Source organism: Gymnoscopelus braueri (assembly GCF_963280865.1).
Source record: "Gymnoscopelus braueri genome assembly, chromosome: 1".
Lineage (NCBI taxonomy): Eukaryota > Metazoa > Chordata > Actinopteri > Myctophiformes > Myctophidae > Gymnoscopelus > Gymnoscopelus braueri.
The window spans coordinates 48,014,958-48,036,902 of NC_137603.1; the positions used below are offsets into that span (position 1 = coordinate 48,014,958).

At 41.0% G+C, this 21,945-nt stretch overlaps 1 protein-coding gene and 1 pseudogene across 2 annotated transcripts in view; one reads left to right on the forward strand and one right to left on the reverse strand.

Moving 5' to 3' along the window:
- LOC308088817 (general transcription factor 3C polypeptide 3-like) overlaps positions 1-21,945 on the forward strand; it is a 115,202-nt pseudogene that overhangs the window by 29,947 nt on the left and 63,310 nt on the right. The window lies entirely within an intron of this gene.
- Positions 748-10,330, reverse strand: LOC308081686 (G2/mitotic-specific cyclin-B2-like; the record flags this gene model as incomplete). The annotated part of the gene is made up of 11 exons (XM_080423278.1): positions 748-789; positions 4,482-4,644; positions 5,189-5,289; positions 5,838-5,945; positions 6,091-6,231; positions 6,725-6,970; positions 7,073-7,231; positions 7,341-7,541; positions 8,441-8,584; positions 8,760-8,876; positions 10,250-10,330. 11 exons carry the CDS (start codon positions 10,328-10,330, stop codon positions 748-750), a joined length of 1,503 nt encoding a protein of 500 aa, XP_080279404.1.

The window sequence follows — 21,945 nt, forward strand, 5'->3', positions numbered from 1 at the left end:
TTTGAAAGAATGTTTAATTTGTAATGACTCTTGTTAATTTGCACTTTTTATTTGGGTGAGGTTTCAGTCCATGTTCTAGAAACTGTAAAGCTGTCATTTACACTGTTGGTGGGCAAAGGTCTAGAAGCCTGTTAAAAAAAAGAAGTGTCCATTTGAAAGAATTGTAGTTTTTGGGGGGATGACACTAGCCTGGTATCCAGCCTGTTTCGCTACGTTCGGCGGACTTTTTTTTCTCTCTTCGCTTCTCAGTCTGGAAAGCACCCTATTGACTCATTTTGCAGAACTACACTGGAACTACATATGTTACGTTAGGCAACGTCGTTGCTGATTGGATGTTGTTCAAACGAATGACGAATCACAACGATCACACAGTTTTTTTTTGCCGAACGTAGCGAAGCAGGCTGGATCCCAGGCTAGGATGACACTAGGCTTTGTTCCAAACCTTTTGTCTTTTTGGAAGCTTCCCAATCTGTTCTATTGACACTGCAGCTGTGTTCCAGTCAATAAAAAGCAACCTTTATCCTGACCCACCTGTCCCAAGTTTTTGTTCTGTCTGTTAAGTGAGAAAATATGTCTGCTTCCTTGTCACAGCTAATCAATGGCCTGTATGTTTTGAAGTGTGTCAAAGTATCAGTGGGCAGTGAGCAGGATAAAAACTAAGCAATCGAACTCAAACCCCTTATCAAGGAGCCTCCAGGCTTGACTGAATCCTTAGTTTGACTTGGGAGGTTTTGAAGCTGCGGCGCTTCAGCACCATGGACAGCGGCTGATCCAGAGCTCAAAGCAGCACTGGATGTGACAACACAATACAATGTCCAATAGACTTACATGTTAGTTTACAGCTGTATTTTTTAAGGCAAAGTAAAAAAAAATTGCCCTTAGCCACAAACGGACACTCTGTGTTTTAATTTTCATATGTCATTTTGTGTGTTAAATCACTGAACCGCACCGGCTCAGTCTTGGTCATCTGCATTTGTGCCCTTCTTCAGTATTCCTGTGATACCCACCCTGCCATCCTTTTATTCTTGACTTTCCCGGTTCTGTGTAATGACAATATTCGGTTTAAGATGTTTTATGGGGTTTAATCGATTTTTTTACTGGCAAATGTCAAATGTTTATTTCCTCCACCATGTCTTAGCTTGTTTAGTTTTCATCTCTGTGTTCCACAGAGGTAAAATACACAACTCACACTCACTACCCAAGTGTAATTTATCTTTAATAGCACATCAACGGCCTCAAACTCACTTAAGCCAAACATGGTTAAGGAAAGTAAGGTTGAGTCATATCAGCGACCTGGTTTTGAACAAACCGCCTCCAAAGCAGCACTTGTCGACTCAAAATAAAAAATGTGTGTGTCGATATGCCCAAATGTGATGACTGACATCAGTTCTCTATAAATGAAAAAAGTATTCGAAAAAACACGGCCCCCTCGCGTATTAGGATGGCAGGGTGAGTCACCAGAACCAAGGACGGGTGTTTTTGATGAATCTAACATGTTAGAAATGGAGTTTGAAGCTATAATGGGTTTGTATAGGAAGGGAGCGTGTCTGATAAAATGCATATTGAATATCTAAATACTGAATCAAGTAACTTAAAAACTGGGGGGCTCACAAAAGCCTGAGTAGACGATAAAATTACCCAAGTTTTTTTAAAAGTGAAATATCCCTTTAAACCGAATATTTAAGAACATAACTTCTAATGGCAGCTTAGGCGTTCAGTTTGGCATTTTTATTATTTTATATATTTGACACATTTGGCACCTAAATACAAACACATGCACACATTTAGCAAATTGCCTGAGACGGAGGGAAAGAGACACTAGACAGATGCACAGGAAGGAACACACTTTTCTACAATTCAGTCATAAGTCTACAATCATCACAAGTCACAACTAAGAGATGTCCTTCATGTTCCAGTGGAGTGGAGATTGAAGCTTTTTGCAGAACAACATGGGCAAAGATTCCATGTCCTGGACCTGGAACAGGGCTCAGGAGTCAAGTTGTCCTACACCTACAATCTACATGTTGTAATCACATACATTAGGTAGCAAGGTTATTAAGAGTTGATAGATTTATCAGTGACAATAATGTTTTGTCTGCAAGTGTTGCTTTGGAGGCTCTTTGTTCAAAACCAGATCGCTGATATGACTCTGAACCATGTTTGGCTTAAGTGAGTTTGTCTGATGGTGTGAACTTTTACAAACAATAACTTAACATGTCAAAGAGGAGATCCGAGCACTCAAAAAAGTGGAAGGGATATGGAGTTAAAATGCCAACATGTTTCGACCAGTTACGGTCTTCAACAGGGCGAGAACTGAAGACCATAAATGGTCTCAACTTTTTAAAGTGCTCGGATCTCCTTATTTTTAAGCCTGCATTCCTCCTGATCCTAGAAGCACCTTCAGCATGCTTTTTTTAGACATTTTATCTCCTTTGTGCACACGGTTGGATTCTGTTTTTTCTCAACTTAACATGTCACTTAATGAATCTAAATAATATTGAGGCAATTTATGTACTCTGTATTTGCAGTGGAAGTTGTACCAGGGCGCCATTGCAGCAGTAACATTTAGTGACCCCTTTATGATGGAATTTACCAGTGATACATTTTACCACAGAACAGCTAGTTGTGTTTAGTACCCCATGTCATCACCAGCTGCTAAATGTTTCCCTCATACTTACAGCATACAGATTCTAGACCCACGCAAGATGAAGAATCTTTTGAATAGAGGAGTCATCATTGTACAAAAACAAATTTGCAGTGAAAAGCAAGTGTCAAAATTGATGATTTCTGTTCAGGATTTGTTGCAGCAATGTTCAGGAGAAATGAAAAAATATAGAGGCATGATCTACTGATGATGATGTCACCTCTGATTATTCAAAAGAAAACACTCTTTCTGATCATTAAGTGAGATTTGAAGAACAGGAATTAGATACAAATATTAAGCTTTTAACTAACATCAACATGTACAGTAGCACTGATTTCTGCACTGTTTGTTACGATAATAGTGCAGCAATAGTTCTTGTAACACCAAGGAGGTGTATTTTGGACACCAGGTGGCAGTGTACTACCACTACACATGGGGTTGCCCACATAAGAAAATGTTTACATTTAGGAATGAGTTTGGTGTTGCAAAGATAAAGGAACTGTATTGATTCCAAGACACTGAATGCGGTCATTAAGACAGTGAACACCTAAATTCCCCTGAGGAGCAGTCTGGTGTCTTGCCTTCAAACTTTGCACTAAAACCAATGGGGTTTCTTGCAGATTATGGCAGATATTCTATACCACTGATTCTTAAACCTTTTTCCATTTCAAGGACCTCCAGTTTGATATGCATTAGGCCACAGACCCCCATTGATACAATTTGTCATCTCTGGGACCCAGTCTATACTTTCCATTTATGCATTTGGTAAGGGTTCATTTATTGGACCCCTGGTGGGCTCAGAACCCAACGTTGAGAACCAGTGTAGCCTACTACTATACAGCACGGTGGTATAGACAGTATACCACATATATGGTTCCCCACAGTGTCTATTCCACAGCTTTTCACACTTTTTGTGCCCAACACCAACAGACAAGTCAAAGTCTCAAGGCACACCTGTATTCATAGCGAAAATAGCCGATCTACAAGCTCAGCATGGCACAATACGAGCTTGTTTTTTGTCGGGAAAAAATATATAGCTTATAGAGCATATAAAGAAATGCCTTAATAAGGACGCCAGGTTGAAAGTGGTTAAAATATTCTTAGTGGGTATATAATTTGCCTCTGTGTTGGGAAATGGGTGTGCACAAAATACTTTTGTATATTTAAAAAAATGGTATAGTTGTACATTATACTGTATATTTGAAATAATGCGTGTCTGTCAAACAATCCCAATAGGAACCACTTGTCTATTCAATTAATTTCTTAGACAAAATGAAAAAGTACATGGTAAACCGGGTGGAGGTTTCATGGGCGTGAGAATTACACCTAGTGCCATAACTTTCTTTTAATTCAACATAATAAACATTACCATACTACTGAAAGGAGATTAGAACTCCAATTCAAGAGTCAGACCAACAATTCTTATGGTTCAAACTGATAGATTTATTATATTAATGATATTTACATAATTCATAGATATTTACATGGATATATACAAACATATACACACACACACACACACACACACACACACACACACACACACACACACACACACCCCTTAATCCCTGGCTCCTAAACATACTGTACATACACAACAGTCAACAGCATTACTGAATCCCTTGCAAGGAAAGCCCGTAGACATGACTGGCATATCCTGCACAACACCGCCACAACAGTGTTGCCTCTAGATAGGCTCAAGTCCCGCCACCCGTACAGCAAGGCGGTACAAGAGCTGCTCAGGTCCATCCCTGAGGACCTGTCTACAGAGGCATGGCTGGCGGCAGCCTGGAAGCAGGAGTGGGAGTTGGCCGGGCCCACATGCATCCACCGTTACATCCAGGACCCGGGAGGCGGCATTAAAGGAGAGGAACTGCCACGCCGGCAATGGACCCTGCTGAACCGCCTGCGAACCGGGGTCGGATGCTTCAAAACATCCATGAGGAAGTGGGGCCTGGCGGACGGAGCAGCATGCGAGTGTGGGGAGCCGGAGCAGACCGCTGAGCACATAATCACAGTCTGTCCCCTGTATAAACCACCCTCGGAGGCCGGCCTCTTCGATGTGGGACCTGAGACGAGGGCGTGGCTGTACACTACTGAACTGGAAATCTGATGATGACACACGAAAGAAGAAGAAGAAGCATTACTGAATAGTACGTTAGTGTCAAAGACTGTTAGCTGAATTCTAGAATGAAAAAAAAGGAAAGAAAGCAATAATAATAACTAATATGCATATATACACACACATGTAAATACCTATATACGCACAGACAAAAAGATAATAATAATAAAACTGTTAGAGATTATTGATTTATATACATGCCTTTTGTTATTGTTCATTTATGAACACAGGCAACTCAGAGTGATAGAAGTCCACTGACTAGTCGTTGACTAAGTTAAGCCAAGCAGAACGCTCTCTGTGTCAACAAACTATAATAGGACACTGACACAATAGATAGAATACCTGGAGCTAAATAGACTCATTACAACATAATGCCATAAGACCCACGGCAGCAATGACACAATCATGCAAAAGAAACTGACCACAGCAGGGGAGCAGCCAAGCTCTTCACTATGGAGGACTGCAGCTCAGAGAGTTCAGTGACATTCAGCAGCTTGCACTCAGAAAACTTTGTCTTGACAGCCTAGTGGAGAGGGAAAACTAGCATTAGTATTAATCTATTTAAACATCCCCATCTCACTCCATTATATTATACTACATTATACTAACCCTAGTGGAGAGGGAACATTTATATTAGTACTTCACTAATCATCTATGCAAACATCCCTATTATTCCTTTATTATAGTATACTCCATTATACTATACTACAATTTACAATTAAGGCATTTAGCAGACGCTCTTTATCCAGAGCAACTTACAGTAAGCATTAGCAATTAAGCCAGGTAAACACACTGTACAACACATCACATGCAGTAATCTAGGATCATAGGAAAACTAAGAACCTAGCATCAGTCTAAATAATATAGTATCAAAACGTAAATAATCTGTACATTGAAACTATAGGATGCCAGATAAACACATGAACCTAGCATCTGTCTAAATAACATGCTAACCTATATTTATCCTAACGCCAACCCTAGTGGAGAGGGAATCTTAGCATTAGTATTCATCTATTCAAACATCCACATCTTACTCCATCAACTTCCAAATGCCTTCGTTTGCCAACTCACCTGGAACTCTGTTTTCTCATTGACAACAACGACATTCTTTGCCATGTGCTGCATTATGGGCCTCAGTTGAGCCTCGTCATACCTGGTGTAATGCTGCTCTGTAGGAGTCTGCAACACATGAAAAACAATCGTTAGGATCATCATATGTGGTGCAATACTGCTCTGTAGGAAGAAAAAAAAACTAGAATCAAAGACAAAATGTCAAGCTAGTCATTTGTACTAATAAGCCAACATTTGATTCTATTGAACTCACCCATGGCAGGCCACCCTGCAGCAGCTGAGAGAGGCACAGTGAAGCAGCAGCAATCTCAGAGGGCCGGTAGTGAACCATGTCGTAGTCAAGGAGTGTCAACTCCATGAGATACATGGCCAGCATGTGTCTCTCCACAGTACACTAGAACAAACAAACAACACTATTAAAAAGCATGCTTGCATAATAAATTCAAAATACCCTTCTACATGCTTTATTTTAACCATCATTTGACCAGTCACCACCCATGTTCATTTAGACTACGTTCACACTGTCAGCCCAAATCTGATAATTGTCCGAACCAGATTGGAAATCAGAGTTGTTTTATCAAGTCTGAACAGCATAAAACCTCATGGAAATCTAATTTTTTAAATGTGTGTTTCAGTCTGAACACTGAAACTGCGAACGACCATGGCGCTTGCAGGAAATAGACGATCCACAAGCTTACATGTCAAATTGTGACATGTAGATCTGCTATTTTCTACACAAGTACAAACTAACCACTTGCAAATAACAGTGTTGACAGTCAGTCCTAAAGATCAGATTTTGCCTGCAGTCTGGACAAAGCCTTGGTGCAGAGGGTAAAGTCTGATCACTACACCTTGTATGTTAGTGAACCATGTGAACAGTGACTCACGCTTGCAGCCTTGGATGCTCTCCTGAGGAAGTGCAAGGGCAGCGGGAACCCCAGCTCATAGTTGAGGTACCTCAGCATTACACGCTCCATCTGTTTAATCTGAGTGGTTGTGAAGGCGTTGTCTGTGATGTCGGCAAAGTCCTGGATCCCTGGGGCACCTATTTGTCTCATCTCCTCGTACTTTGAGGCCACCAGCATGGCAGTGACACCAACAAGCTGGAGCTTCTTTGGTGAAACTGACCGAACCTGTAAAACATCACAACAGCTCATTAAAAAAAGAAAAGGAAAAGAAAATAAAGAAAGGCAAGAGCAGATCAAATGGCAAACTAATTTGTAAGTTGCCCTTACTTGCAGAAAACGATCCAAGATGGCAACTGTGAGATAGAGTGTCTCCTGCCGCAGCTGGAAACTTAAATGAACCTGGATCAGCCAGTCGATTAGCTTAGCTCGCATGTGTGCCGTTATGTCGTAGCCCTTCAAGAACCCGGGTCGCACAGCCTGCTTTACCTGTACAAACAAAAGACTTCATTACATTGCTGCAAGACGCCAGGTCACATCTAAGCCTGTCACAATTATTACATAATGTTTACATGGCCTAAAAGCCAAATACACATACCTCTAGATCCATTAGATGTGCATAGATGTCTTTGACATATTCAGAACATAGGTGGGACATCTGTGAGTCTCCTGCATCAATGTCCTCTACTGTGAGGAGCGGGTCAGGGAAGGCCTCCTTCATGGAAACATCTGCAGCTTGTTCTGGACCAGTGGAGGGAGACACTTGAGGAGGTGCTTGAACTCTGGCAACTCCAGTCCTCTGAGAAGGAGAAAAGAATACAAATATTATTCAAAACACATTCTTCTTTGAAGTTAAACTGTAGGTAATGTGTTTCTTGTACATAGTTTAAATCACTGGTTCTGAACATGGTCCAGAGACCACCAGGGGTCCAAATGGACCCTTACAGGTCTGTAACTCTGAGTGTATATCGTCACTGTCGGGTAGAAACATTGTATGTCCATAACTGTTACTTTTGAGGAAATGGAAAAAAGAAACAATTCCAATGGCTCCAATGTAGTTATTATTTAGTCACAAGCTCTTGTTAATACCTGTCATTGGTTCAATATTTATAAAACCCCACACACACTTAACCCATTTAGACTTGGAAAGCCTATACATTGTTATACCTTTCAATCTGGGAAAGCATCTGTCATTTTAGATGTTTCCATGTACTGTATAGCAACTGACAAAATTATTTTAGTTTTCGTTTTTTTTTAAATAAAGAAGAGTTTTTTTTCAGAAGGTTAGCATTTAGAGGCCGTTTATAAAAGAAATCTGCCTCAGGGCTAAATAGGTTTGGCCATCTTCAAAAACGCGTTGTGACTAGTCGAGTAACTACTTTTGCATGATACGACAACGTAGAGCATTCATTCATTTATATAAAAATATGGAGATAGAATGTTTCCACCCGACAGCGATGATATGAAATGCTACAGTGCAGACTAGCAAAAACTTACTCGGGATTCCAGGATGGACGCTCTCCACACCTTCCTGTCCCCCATCAGGAGCTCTGCAGTGTTGTTAGCTCTGCTGTCACGCTGCAGTGTGTCTACATAGGTGGTGCGCTTCTCTCCCCTCCTAGCTGTGCCTTGTGTACGTTTGTTGGCCATCAGTTTTAGGTGCCTGCCACAGTGCCCAGCCACCGTTCTCTCCCTGACCTTGTCTGCGACTCTTGGGAGGCCTCTGCAGAGGTCCACATTTCTGATGTGGTCCACGTTCACCCATGGTACATCAGGGATCCTCTGTAGGATTCTTGTGTAGACACCATCATCCAGGGCCTTGTCCTGTTGTACCGTCTTGAACTGAGAGTGTACAAAGGGAACCTTACATTAGAGGTATACAAATTAAATGTAAACAACGTAATTGCTTAAATTAACAGTCAGTTTAAATTAACAAAAGGATTTCAGTGTAGGGATCTGAAAAAAATTGGGGGACTGTGAAATTGTAAAGGTTGAGAATAAGGGGTTTAAATATTACCTTGGTGTTCGAAGCCTTTTTGGCAAAGTTGGAAAGGTCTCCAAGAGCAGCTCTCTTTGGAGCACTGTTGGTCTTCCCCATGTATGCAGGGTTCTGCACGTTCATCCACTGTTGAAACTAACATTCAAAAACAGAAACAAAAACAGTTACAAAGAGCAACGTTAAAAATGCACTTGAGGTTTAAAAGATTCACCAAAAACCAATACTGGATCAAATACAAAAAAAGTAAAAAAAAAAATTAAAGTTTTTTTTTTTTTTTGGAACTGAAAAACGGGAGGAATTGTTCCCTGACGTGACGTGGGCACAGGGACCAAATCAGTTTGGCCTGTTTTTAGACCAATTTACAGAAAACCCCAGATTTGCTGTGAAAGCCTGAGTTTTCAAACAGGGGTATTTTTGAGGATAGAAGAGAGGTAGGGGAGACCAAAAACACACAAAAAATAAGAAAAAGTTATAAATTCATGGTGTAGTCCCTTTAAAAACAACGTGTTTAGTTAAAAAGCAACGTTCAAACTGCACTTTACGTTTAGAAGGTTCAAAACGCACTTCACCAACGTTCACAACATTCAAAATTCACTCAACAACCAAGCCGTTAAACCAGCAAACATCACCACAGCTGACAAGTTAACGCGTCCGTTATAAGCTTGGAAGATCAGTTCGGCGAGCGACACCAACACCATAACGTCAACGTTTAGCCTAACGTGAGAATAACAAGCTTAACTCTAGTTTTTTTCCCATAATTATTTTACTCACCATAACGCTGAACTCCACCGAAGATAAGATAAAACCGTTCAACCGTTCAATTCTGAATTTAGTTAAAAAGCAACGATCAAATCAAACTATACTTTACGTTGAGAAGGTTCAAAACACACTTCACCAACGTTCAAAACATTCAAAATTCTCTCAACAACCAACGTTTTAAAGCCGTTGAACCAGCAAACATGAGCAAACAGCAACCAAAACAGCACAGACACAACCAAATAACGTCAAATAAGCCAGAAACACCACAAAACAAAAGACTGAAACTCAATGCACGTCGCTTGTCGACCAGCAGAGAACAGATCTTCAAGCTGACAAAGCGTCGGTTATAAGCTTGGAAGATCAGTTCGTCGAGCGACACCAACACCATAACGTTAACGTTTAGCCTAGTAAAGGGAGAATAACATAGCCTGGTAAACCCTCCCTCCGGAAATCTCATTTCTATTTGATTCCAGATGAGATTTCCGGAGGGAGGGTTTACCAGGCTAAGAATAACAAGCTTAACTCTAGGTATTACTATTTTTCATAATTACTGTACTCACCATAATGCTAAACTCCACCGAAGATACGATAAAACCGTTCAATTCTGAAAGCAACTGTCAATAAACAGTGATGTCTGTAGTCTAGTCTTCAGTTATCTACCGCAGGCAGTAGTGAGTCAGAAGTCCTCTGTTGTTGAAGCATCAAACACTGACTGAAGCAGCACCCTCTCAGCTGCTACCTAGCTCAACGTCCACAGACAGCACGTGACTCCTCTGATTGGCCGGCTGCCCGCCGAATGCACGCCGCTCATTGGTTGAAGGGATGCACATTGCGTCATTCGAAGGTGCGTGCCTTTGCGTGTGGGAAAATAGCCGATCTACAAGCTCACAAAGTGCCATGTCAGAGTCACGTCGTGAGCTTGTAGATCAGCTACTTTCCCGCACACAGCGAAATCGTGGCATTTTCGAGGTTTTAACTTTATTTAACAGAAGTTATACACACATTACAGTAGGTTTAAACTTCAAAAATAAAATACAAACAAGAATGTATGTTATATAAAATTTACCTATATATTTTATTTGTGTACAAACGAGTTTTTGTCAACTTTATGATTAAAAAATATATAATTAAAAATATAAATGATATAATGATAGCTGCGGCCTCAACTCTCGCGGGGGAAACGCTTCACATCTCGCGAGGTTTGTAAACAAAGTCACCACGCTGTTCCCTGACTCACAGACACACCCACAGCAAGCAGCCTACACTAACTTTAGTGTCTTTAGTCAAGTTTGTGGACTCGTGATTTTTGTGGAGACAAAACTTTACATCGTTTTCCTTTCGAGAATAAAGAGTTGTGGTTGTGGTTGATCTCTACAGACACCCTATATGCTCCACGCCATTACAGACGCAAGGCAAGCGTACCAAACTTATGTGTGCAGTGGTCATTTTCTGAAGACTACAAGTATCTTCCAAAGAGACAGACGACTGTTGAAAAGTACAGCCGTACCGTCAGTTTTTCCAGACAGAGAGCATGATACTTCTGGATCAATAGCTTCTCAGGTAAGACATGCTAACATGTAGCCCTGAAACATGACAGTCATGACGAAACTTCAACCTGGTTTTTGCTCTTTCTCCGTTTACGGCCCGTACATCTACATAAACGTTCAGATTTCAAATATAAAGTGCTTACCTCATGGCCATGGATGTTGCAATTCACTTCGGGTGGGTATAAGTAACCGTATCTTCCGTATTGTTCAATAAAAAAAACATTTTAATCCGATCGGTGGCCATTTTCTCATAGTTATAATGTATTAGAGTGCAATACACCTTCCAACCGATAAGGTCGCGCAGTTGAAAGCATATTTAAAAAATGGCCATCGATCGGATTAAAATGCTTTTTATTGAACAATACGGAAGATGCGAGTACTTTTGAGGGCCCGAGTAGAATTGTAACATCCGTGGCCATGAGGTAAGCACTTTATATTTGAAATCTGAACGTTTATGTAGATGTACGGGCCGTAAATGGAGAACGTGCAAACACCAGGTTGAAGTTCAGCCATGACGCTCGTGACGGACGAGCGTCGTGTGATCCCATGGCTAGCTAACATGCTAATAGTAGCATATAGTTTGTAGTAAATAAATTAACCGTAGTTCCAGTTGACATTTGTCATTATATTGTACTCAGATATGATCTTTGTTCATTTGAGCTGGTTCAAGGAGACAAGGACCCCATTAAAGATTTGTTAAAAAAAAATATTCCTAATTTGTCAAATGTTTAAGATATTTTTGAAAAAGGCCGATCTACAAGCTTCTACAAGCTCACAACGTGTTGTGAGCTTGTTCATCTGCTATTTTCAAACAGCCAACCATATAGAGTTAAAGCGGTTAAACAGATTTTTATATATTAAATAATTTCACCCCCTTGAACACCCATCGAAGACCTTTGGGGGTCCCCAGACCCCACTTTGAGAACCACTGCAATACAGTACAGTTTGTCCTAATGTATAACCCATCCTCTGTTTATTTCAGGAAATCCCTGGTTCTGAAAACACAAAAACATGTTCCTACTTTGGCCTCGATTATGAGTCCTGCAGAAAAAGACATTCCTTCATCAATGCACGTCCATGTCAATCCATATCTGGGAGATACTAGGTGTCAGCAAAGCTCACCAAGAGAAGGTATTTTTGAATTATATGCTGGCAATATAGATGCACTCCATTTTATTTTAAATGTCTCTTTTATTGAAGTATATCTCCATATGATGTGTTCTAAGATGTATGTATGCATCAACTAGCCTGGAGATGTCGACAAATGAAAGGGAGGTTGAGGGGCCTGAATCCATGTTAGATCATGTATGTATTATTATGTATGTATTATTAGTAAAGACTCTGGGGGACCCCTCTCCAAAGTATATAGGGTTTAAGTGGTTAAATAACATGGAAATCACTGCCCATGTTATTACTATTAACTGAAATATTCTTAAAACCCTCAAATTTTGTGCAATGAAAGACAATATCCTCAGTTTAACACAATTATTTTCTTTCTCCTCCAAGGCCATCCGGGAGGCTCATGATGAGGGGGCTGCACAGGGCCAGTGTAGGGTAAGTCCTCTAACAGCTGTTTGGCTCAATTTAGATTTTCATACATGTTTGAAAATATATTATGTTCACAATACTTTTGGTCAGTTTTTGTCTGTTGACACATATGCTAATGGTTTTGAGCTTCTCATTACTGATATGAAAAATGCAATATACATACATTATGTACAAATCCAAGTCTTCAATGTTTCACTTTCTCAGCCGGAACCCGATAAAGTCAACTTCCACTTCATCACCTTCATCAACATGAAAGATCAGCTCTATGAACTGGGTGAGTGTGTGTGTCAGTATTTATACACGCCCTTGTACATCCATTTGCTACAGTAGTTTTTCAATGGCAAAAAGTATTTGTTACCAGATTTTGTTTTCTTAGTTTACTAAGGTGAACCCTAGTATCCCTATTCTAGGCGGAACATTTGCAGATTGATTGAATAATTTATGAAGTCAGAAATATAAACAGCACGTGGTGCAGTAAGACATTAAGGCTAAAAAGATAACACAAAAAAGTCAAGGGGACTTGTTCCCATTGTGGTCCTATGTATTCAATTAATCAACTTAGCATAAGAAATGTACACTAATACATGTCATCAACAAACACATATGTGCAAAGGGAAAAACGGCGGCAGTGAATGATGACTCCTTCTATGGGAATTTACATATACCTCCCCTTGTGGTCTCCTGATGTTTTTTCAGGCCCGTTTTGAAAGAATCTTTTAATGGATTGTTGTGTCGGGGCATTCCACATTTTGGTGGCAGAGGAGTAGAATGATAATTTCCCCATGTTTGTTCTAAATTTGGGTAGTGCCAGATCATGGTCGATGTTGCCATGCAATGCATTGTGAGCTTGTATACAGGCTGTTTTAGCTCATTTTGAAATAGAATAAAACTTGTGAAACATTCTACTAGATCCATGGGGTACCTCAGGCAATTGAGTATAATGCAGTTGAAAGGGTTTCTGAGGTACATTTTCTAAACATTAGATCATGATTGATTGTGTTGTATTGTGTTTTTCTCCAGATGAAAATGAAGACGTATAGCAAGTCCTGGAATCATCAGAGGATCTCTGCTGCTGGTGCTGGAGCCAAGACTGAGGCTTTCCAACCCTCAGTAAACCTTCCAAACATAGTCACAACCACAACCATATCAATCTAGCATGTACAGTACTGGGGAAAATAAAAGAAAAAGTGTGAAAATAGCAGATATACAAGCTCACAATGTTGCGCATCACGACACGTTGTCAGCTTGTAGATCTGATACTTTTGAAACTTCTTTGGAACATTTAGAAAAGTTTGTCATGGAAAGACTAATTATTGTTACATGGTTAAAAAGATCTGTCTATGTTTGTCTGGGGAAACTTATTCAGGGAAAACGGGTGATAAAAAGTGAGTTTTCTTGTTCGCTACTTAGAAAGCCTAGATTTGTAAAGGAGTAACTGTAGGATTAGGAGGAGTAATTGAAGATGATTGACAGGCCTGTCTGCTATGTACATGATGTGAAGATTATTGACAGGTCTGTCCGGTATGTACAGGATATGAAGATCATTGACAGGTCTGTCAGGATATGGGACTAACATGCATTGTGTTATGTGGTCTGTACCATTTGAGTAAAGCTGGATGTTGCGAATTAACAACTTGTAGCTGCTACAAAATCTAAAGCTACAATCCAAGTTGAACTTGCTTCAACTGCAGCTACAAAGCTACAAAACAAGTGTTGTTTAAGCATTTCCATTAACCTTCTCTCTTCACACAATTCCTGCTTGTAATGGGGGGAAACTAATTCAATGTTTAATGACACATTGATGTAACATCACTTTTGTGTGTTTTTCTTTTTTGTGGAAACGATTGAAGAAGGTCCACTCGGTTTCACCGACGGAGGCGTGCCGCCTGAAGGGGACTTGAGCCATGGGAGGCTCAAGCACACACACACACACACACACACACACACACACACACACACACACACACACACACACACACACACACACACACACACACACACACACACACACACACACACACACCCCTAAACAATCTCTATCCTTTTGGTTCTCCACACTGGTTAAAAATGAATTACTGGCTAACATGTATTTTAGACTACAGTGCAGTATGTGGGATGTCTGCATAACAAAAGTAGAAGTGGTCAAAAAGTAATCTTGGAACTTGGATTATTAGTTATGTCAAATTGTCAATAGTACCAGTACTCCAGATATTCTTTATTTTGAGCAAAAAGCATAATCGCAACAAATAGGGCAAAATGTCTTTACTTATTTTAAACAACATGATTATAATCAAACAAACTTTCATTTGAAGTGTCCCATATGACATGCTTTAAACTCCAAATATTCCACATTAAACTTGTTTGTATACACAAACCTGTGTGTGTGTATATACAAGTATGCACATTATTGTTAGACTACACTATTGCTAGTACAGTGAATGATTTCAATATCACTTGAGGTGTTTGTTTTCGCATGTCATGTCAGTAATGATGATTTACTCTGCATCTGCTCAACTAGACCTACTGTATCAACATTAATATGAGCTCTACTGTACTGCATATGAAGCTTGTCATTGACATTTTATACATTTGTGAAATGGGACATTCTGCATAATGAGTAGATTCTACTTTTGGTATTTTAACTACAGTTTGATACCTATTCTGTTGTGCTTTTACTCAAGTAAATTTTGAATTCCGGTCTTATACTTCATGGCCAATATCATTTAAAGGACAGTTTATTCCATCTGTTTTCATGTGTTTTCTTACTTTGACTAACAGTCAAAATAGAATCTTTCATGATTTATTTTCGTGCAGCACACATTAGCCTGAGATTCTTTGGTAATGAATCAATTTGTTTGTTATAAAGCAAGGTTAAATACATGATTATAATAGTTACCAAGGCTACGGTAACGTACACTTCCAAGTTCCAGCAAAAGGAGTAAAGGAGTGTAAAACCCTACTCACCTTCAAAACTGCCCTAAAGATACACCTTCAGGAGGCTGCAATTCGAAAATGGCCCCTGTCTAAGTCTTAACGTACCCCCCCTACCCCCCCCCCTTTTCTTTTTCTTCTTTTGTAATTTTTTTTCACTCATACCAGTAACCTGTAAGCTGATTGTATGACATTCTGTATAGTAGTGTGTATATCTGTCTGTCTCTTATATGTCATCATGATTTGTGTGCATGGGGATCTTATCTTAAACAAGCTTAGTGCTTAATGAGTCTCCCAGTTTAGTAGACCTTGTATTGTGAATTTGTACTTCAATGTACTGATGTTCTCATGTCTTACTAAATAAAGTACATCAATCAATCAATCAGCCAGCTGTTTGCTGCCACCACGTGGTTATTTTGAGACATTGCGAGGCAGCTTGGTTTCCTCAACCATCTTTGGTTTCCAGACTGCAGTATGGAGTCTAATTGTGTGACAAAAGTTTAAGACATGACAGGTGATCAGGTTACTTTATTCATTGGACCTCTACAACAGGGAATCAGGTTAACACAACCATTACGCAATAACTAAATAAGTAGGCCTACCTATAAAATATGTTTAAATCAAAACAGTGGTCATCTTGACAATTGCAATTGTGTGTGTATCAGTATATCACATATCACAATATAAGTAGGTCTACATATCTGGCATTTTTATAGATTATCCATCTAACCAAGTACTGTACAATTTTGAGGTATTTGTACTTTACTTGAGTATTTCCAATTTCCAATACTATTACTTCTACTCCACCTACATCTCGGATCCAAATATTATACTTTTACTCCACTACATGTATTTGAAAACTTGAGTTACTAGTTACTTTGTAGATTCTGATTATTATTACAAAATATACATTAACCACTTCAGCCCCATATATTTTGGCCATTTGAAAATAGCAGATCTACAAGCTCACAAATGCTTGTAGATCAGCTATTTTCAAAAGTTGTATACATTTGAAAACCTGTGAAACGGGACATTCTGCATAATGAGTACTTTCTACTTTTGGTACTTTAAGTAAATTTTGTACAACTTTTACTTGTAAGAGAGTATTTCTACATTGCAGTATTTGCTCCAAAATGTAAGAAAAACAAAAACAAAGATATAGCCTGCAAGGATACATGTATTCGTATTGAACCGTTTTTTTTAACAACTTCAGACGATGCGCTCTGTGCTCAACATACTAACCTACAATGGATAACCTGCAATGGATCTGCGATCAACTATGAAACCTAGACCAACCTGGAATTGCCAGCTCCTCCCCCCCGCTCCCCCCACACAGAGTAAACAAACAAAAAAAGTCACGCCGAAAGAGAAAACACGCTGAATTTAAACTGTTGCAATAATGGCTATTAAATGCCACACAGAGGGACCAGAAATAGAAGACACTCCAGTCTCCACTATCCAGCAGATTTGGCGTTTGGAGCCACTTTGGGTTTCCAGTTCATTATGACCCGGGGATGGCAAAAGAGTCGTGGATAAAAAAAAGACTACGGTATGTTGCAACTCGCAAGTGTTTCACGACGATAAATTACGCCAGTGGAAATACTACAATGTCAACTAATTTACGCAGACATCACCCCGATGTGACAATATTGAAATACATGTTCTTTCATTCTTAGTTACCAAGGCTACCCTAACATACACTTCCAAGTTCCAGGGAACATATATCATAGCTGTTATTTTGAGACATTGCGAGGCATTTTGGTTTCCTCAACCATCTTTGGTTTCCAAACTATAAAATGTTTAAATCAAGCAGTGGTCATCTTGACAATTGTGTGTGTGTGTGTGTGTGTGTGTGTGTGTGTGTGTGTGTGTGTGTGTGTGTGTGTGTGTGTGTGTGTGTGTGTGTGTGTGTGTGTGTGTGTGTGTGTGTGTGTGTGTGTCAGCCAGCACGCCCACGTGGGACCCATATGGGCCCAATGCGGGCTACTTGGGTACCAAGTGGGCATGGGCTTGAACTGGGCAAATTATGAGGGTCCCACGTGGGCTGCATGTGGGCTAACTGGGCGTGGGTTGGAAGCGGGCAGCCCACGTGGTTCCCGCGTGGGCTGCATGTGGGCTAACTGGGCGTGGGTTGGAAGCGGGCAAGCCCATGTGGTTCCCGCGTGGGCTGCATGTGGGCTAACTGGGCGTGGGTTGGAAGCGGGCAAGCCCACGTGGTTCCCGCGTGGGCTGCATGTGGGCTAACCGGCATGGGTTGGAAGCGGGCAAGCCCACGTGGTTCCCGTGTGGGCTGCATGTGGGCTAACTGGGCGTGGGTTGGAAGCGGGCAAGCCCACGTGGTTCCCGCGTGGGCTGCATGTGGGCTAACTGGGCGTGGGTTGGAAGCGGGCAAGCCCAAGTGGTTCCCGCGTGGGCTGCATGTGGGCTAACCGGCATGGGTTGGAAGCGGGCAAGCCCACGTGGTTCCCGTGTGGGCTGCATGTGGGCTAACCGGTATGGGTTGGAGGCGGGCAAGCCCACGTGGTTCCCGCGTGGGCTGCATGTGGGCTAACCGGCATGGGTTGGAAGCGGGCAAGCCTACGTGGGTCCCGCGTGGGCTGCATGTGGGCTAACCGGCATGGGTTGGAAGCGGGCAAGCCCACGTGGTTCCCGCGTGGGCTGCATGTGGGCTAACCGGCATGGGTTGGAGAAGGGTAAGCCCACGTGGTTCCCGCGTGGGCTGCATGTGGGCTAACCGGCATGGGTTGGAGGCGGGCTAGCCCACATGGTTCACACGTGGGCTGCATGTGGGCTAACCGGCATGGGTTGGAAGCGGGCTAGCCCACGTGGTTCCCGCGTGGTCTGCATGTGGGCTAACCGGCATGGTTTGGAAGCGGGCAAGCTCACGTGGTTCCTGCGTGGTCTGCATGTGGGCTAACCGGCATGGGTTGGAAGTGGGCAAGCCCATGTGATTCCCACGTGGTGTACATGTGGGCTAACTGGCATGTACATATGGGCTAACTGGGCATGGGTTGGAACACACACACACGCACGCGCACTCACTCACTATAAATCGATTAATGTGTAAACAGAAACATTTGTTTTTGTTTTTTGTTTTACCACTGCCAAACTAAACGCTAAGGCCAAAAAGCCAATCTACAAGCTCACAAAGACGGACAAAATATTCAACCCCATTTTAAGTTGTACTATATCTTCCTCTTCTACCCCGGATTTTAACCCAGTTTCCTGCACAAGTGCTGACATAATATTTACCATTAAGATAGAGCCTGCCTGCTCAGGGGATGATTTCAATCTTGACCATCGGGTCAGAATTTGTGTCAGATCCTGTGTCTAGGTGAGACATGACCTTTGACACAATCAAAATGTCTCAATAGAAGAGCAGGGAGACAAAATGCAACCACCCCAATAATATAGTATAAGCTATATTGTATGAACATACTCTACCATACAGATTGGACATTACATTGTATTTTTAAGTTTTTAAGTATTTGTGTTTGTTTATTAGAGATGGCCATGGCAGGTTAACTGTTTAACTGTTAACCGTTTAACTGGTAACCATTAAAAGGATCCCTGGCTAATAAACCAATCTACAAGCTCAAGCTTGTAGATCGGCTATTTTTGGCAAAGAGGTTTGGTGTAGAGGGGGAAAAAAGAGCAGACCAAGTCCAAGTTTACTAAGGGTTTAAGTGGTTAAAGGGGAAGCTACCCAACTCACGTTTTAAAACTTTTTTAAAAGTATAAATGTGTCGTTTGTGATAGGGAGCAATGATAATACAATTTGTTCATAAGCTTGTGGATTCAGAGCTTTCTGCTTTCTTGTGCCTCTTCAAGTCAAAGCATTTTTGTATTCTCCTGGTCAAATCCAGACTAAATCCCCTCCCCCTGCCTGCCTGTTAATGGCTGTCTCTCTGTGTGACCACACATGGCAACAATGAAACAATGGGTATTCAAATTATCACTTCAAAGCCATGCCAGACTAGTCTGGGGTTGGAGGTTGGTGGTTTAGTTTCTTTCTTTCTTTAAAAGTTAGTTTTAATTTTTTATTGTAATATGGATTAGTCAGACAAGTTAAAAAAAATAGCCTTAGCTTAGGCAGCAGTGGGGACACACATTTCTTCCTTTTAGAAAGACAGAGAGTCTTTTTTTTAAACATAATGAAAACAAGAAGCTGTGTGTGTGTGTGTGTGTGTGTGTGTGTGTGTGTGTGTGTGTGTGTGTGTGTGTGTGTGTGTGTGTGTGTGTGTGTGTGTGTGTGTGTGTGTGAGAGAGAGAGAGAGAGAGAGAGCTTGGGTGTTCATTTAGAAAGTCGAATGTTTACATCAGCACAGGTTATGTTGATAAAGGCTGGTGATGTTTGCTTGTATGCAGTATTACACACTATACTTGAGACAGGCAAGGCCAATGTATTAAGTTTTCAGTTAGTATTTTATTGTTATTTATTTATTGTTTATTTGCTCAGGCATTTCTAAGGACAGCCTAAAGGTCCTGCTTGCTTTGGGTCCTAAAGGCCCCCTCTTTTTGCCCACTAAATTCAAATTTAAACTGACAAAGGAATCAAGGAGCAAACAGCAAAGCAGAGAGGAGGATTGCCTTGTGATGGATTTCTGCTTTCATAACTAAGTAAGTAAATATTTAAATGCTGTACTGATCTCTTTAAGTTGTAGATTGTGCATTACTCTGTTCTCAAGCTAAACTTTATTTTCATGCTGTTTTATGCTGCTCAGTTTGGGCATTCTTCCTGCTTGTCTTGGTGAATCATTATAGTATGCTAGCCAAGGCATTAGCTGAAACCTTTACAAGTATTATATATATATATATATATATATATATATATATATATATATATATATATATATAGGTTGGTTCAAATAGTTCTGGAGGGGCCCAAGTATAGACCCCTGGGAACACCGGTCATTATATGGTTTACGTTTAAAGTTTAACATTTTGGAAAAAAAAGATGTAGATGCCAATGATTGTTTTGTCCAGGCTAAAGTTGCCGTGGTTGGAGATATCGGAGGCTCTTCACTGGATGATGCTACCAATGTCGTACCTCCTCTCACATGATTTGGCACTCCAGTTCAACCTTTTTGCGCCTAACGGCAAGAGGAAGTTCAGAGACCTGCTTCTTTATGATGTTTGTAAGTTTGGGTAATTCATTTTCCTTTATCTGTCTAACTTTAAATGTAATTTGGCAACACATTTGTTGTATACCAGTAGAAGGCATGCCACAGCATATACAGTAATGGAAAGTTTCATAATTCTATAATTTCTAACAGTTGGCTTCTTGTCATTTCTATTAGGAGGACTGAAGGATGCAGAGAGGAGGCTCTCCAAGTGGTTCACCGGGGCTCGTGATAGAGGTGGAAACAAAGTTTGAGCTCAAGAGACAGCTTCCACCTCAGAGACAGCTTCCACAACTGGATGATGCACCACCCCAGTAGACAATGTCTCTGTCTCTCTTTCTCTCCCCTTAGCAGCACAATGCTTGGGGATACTGGGGATTTAAACAGAAAGGCTCAAGAGACACCCAGGCACACAGAGGGCCCAAATTAATCTGCAACATGAAACTGGATCTCAGAATCCCTCTGCCCTGTTACATGGACAATGGAAGTTTTTGATGCACCTCTTATACACTATTTATTTATTTTTTGGACCATTTTTATTCTTATACTTTGTTCTGTTAATAGTCTCCAATAGTGTGGAGCATTGTCGGAATATTATTTTGCATTTTTGTGATTTTATGTATATACTGTATGTACACTTGCACATTTGACGTGTGTGCCATCTCTCTTTATTGTCATTGTATTTTCATTATCTTGTAATATTGTTTTTAATAAATTTGTCAAAATATATATTGTCTATTTTCAAAACTGAAGACGTGTAAAATCTTATACCCAATTTTTACTTTAGGTGTGCTTACAAGAATTAACACGGTTCATGTTTGCTGCTTAATCTATTTTATTTATATTTAAATCTTATTAGGACCCACATTGGAAATCAAAGGAACCATTGCACAAACAAACTCAGTTAGGACCCACCTTGGTCCCATATAGACTTGCCTAGTTGGGGCCCACCTGGGGCCCAGGTAGAACCCACCTAAAGCCCACATGGGCATCCCAGTTGGGACCCACCTCGGTCCCATATAGACTTGCCTAGTTGGGGCCCGCGTGGGGCCCAGGTAGAACCCACCTAAAGCCCACATGGGGCCCATGTGGGGCCCAGGTAGTACCCACCTAAAGCCCACATGGGCATCCCAGATGGGACCCAAGTGGATCCCGCTGACATGCCGACATGGGGCCCATATGGTTTAGCCCACCTTGAAACCATATGGGACCCACCTAGGGCCCCGGTGGAACCCACCTAAAGCCCACCTACATCCCAGTTTGGACCCACCTTGGTCCCATATAGACTTGCCTAGT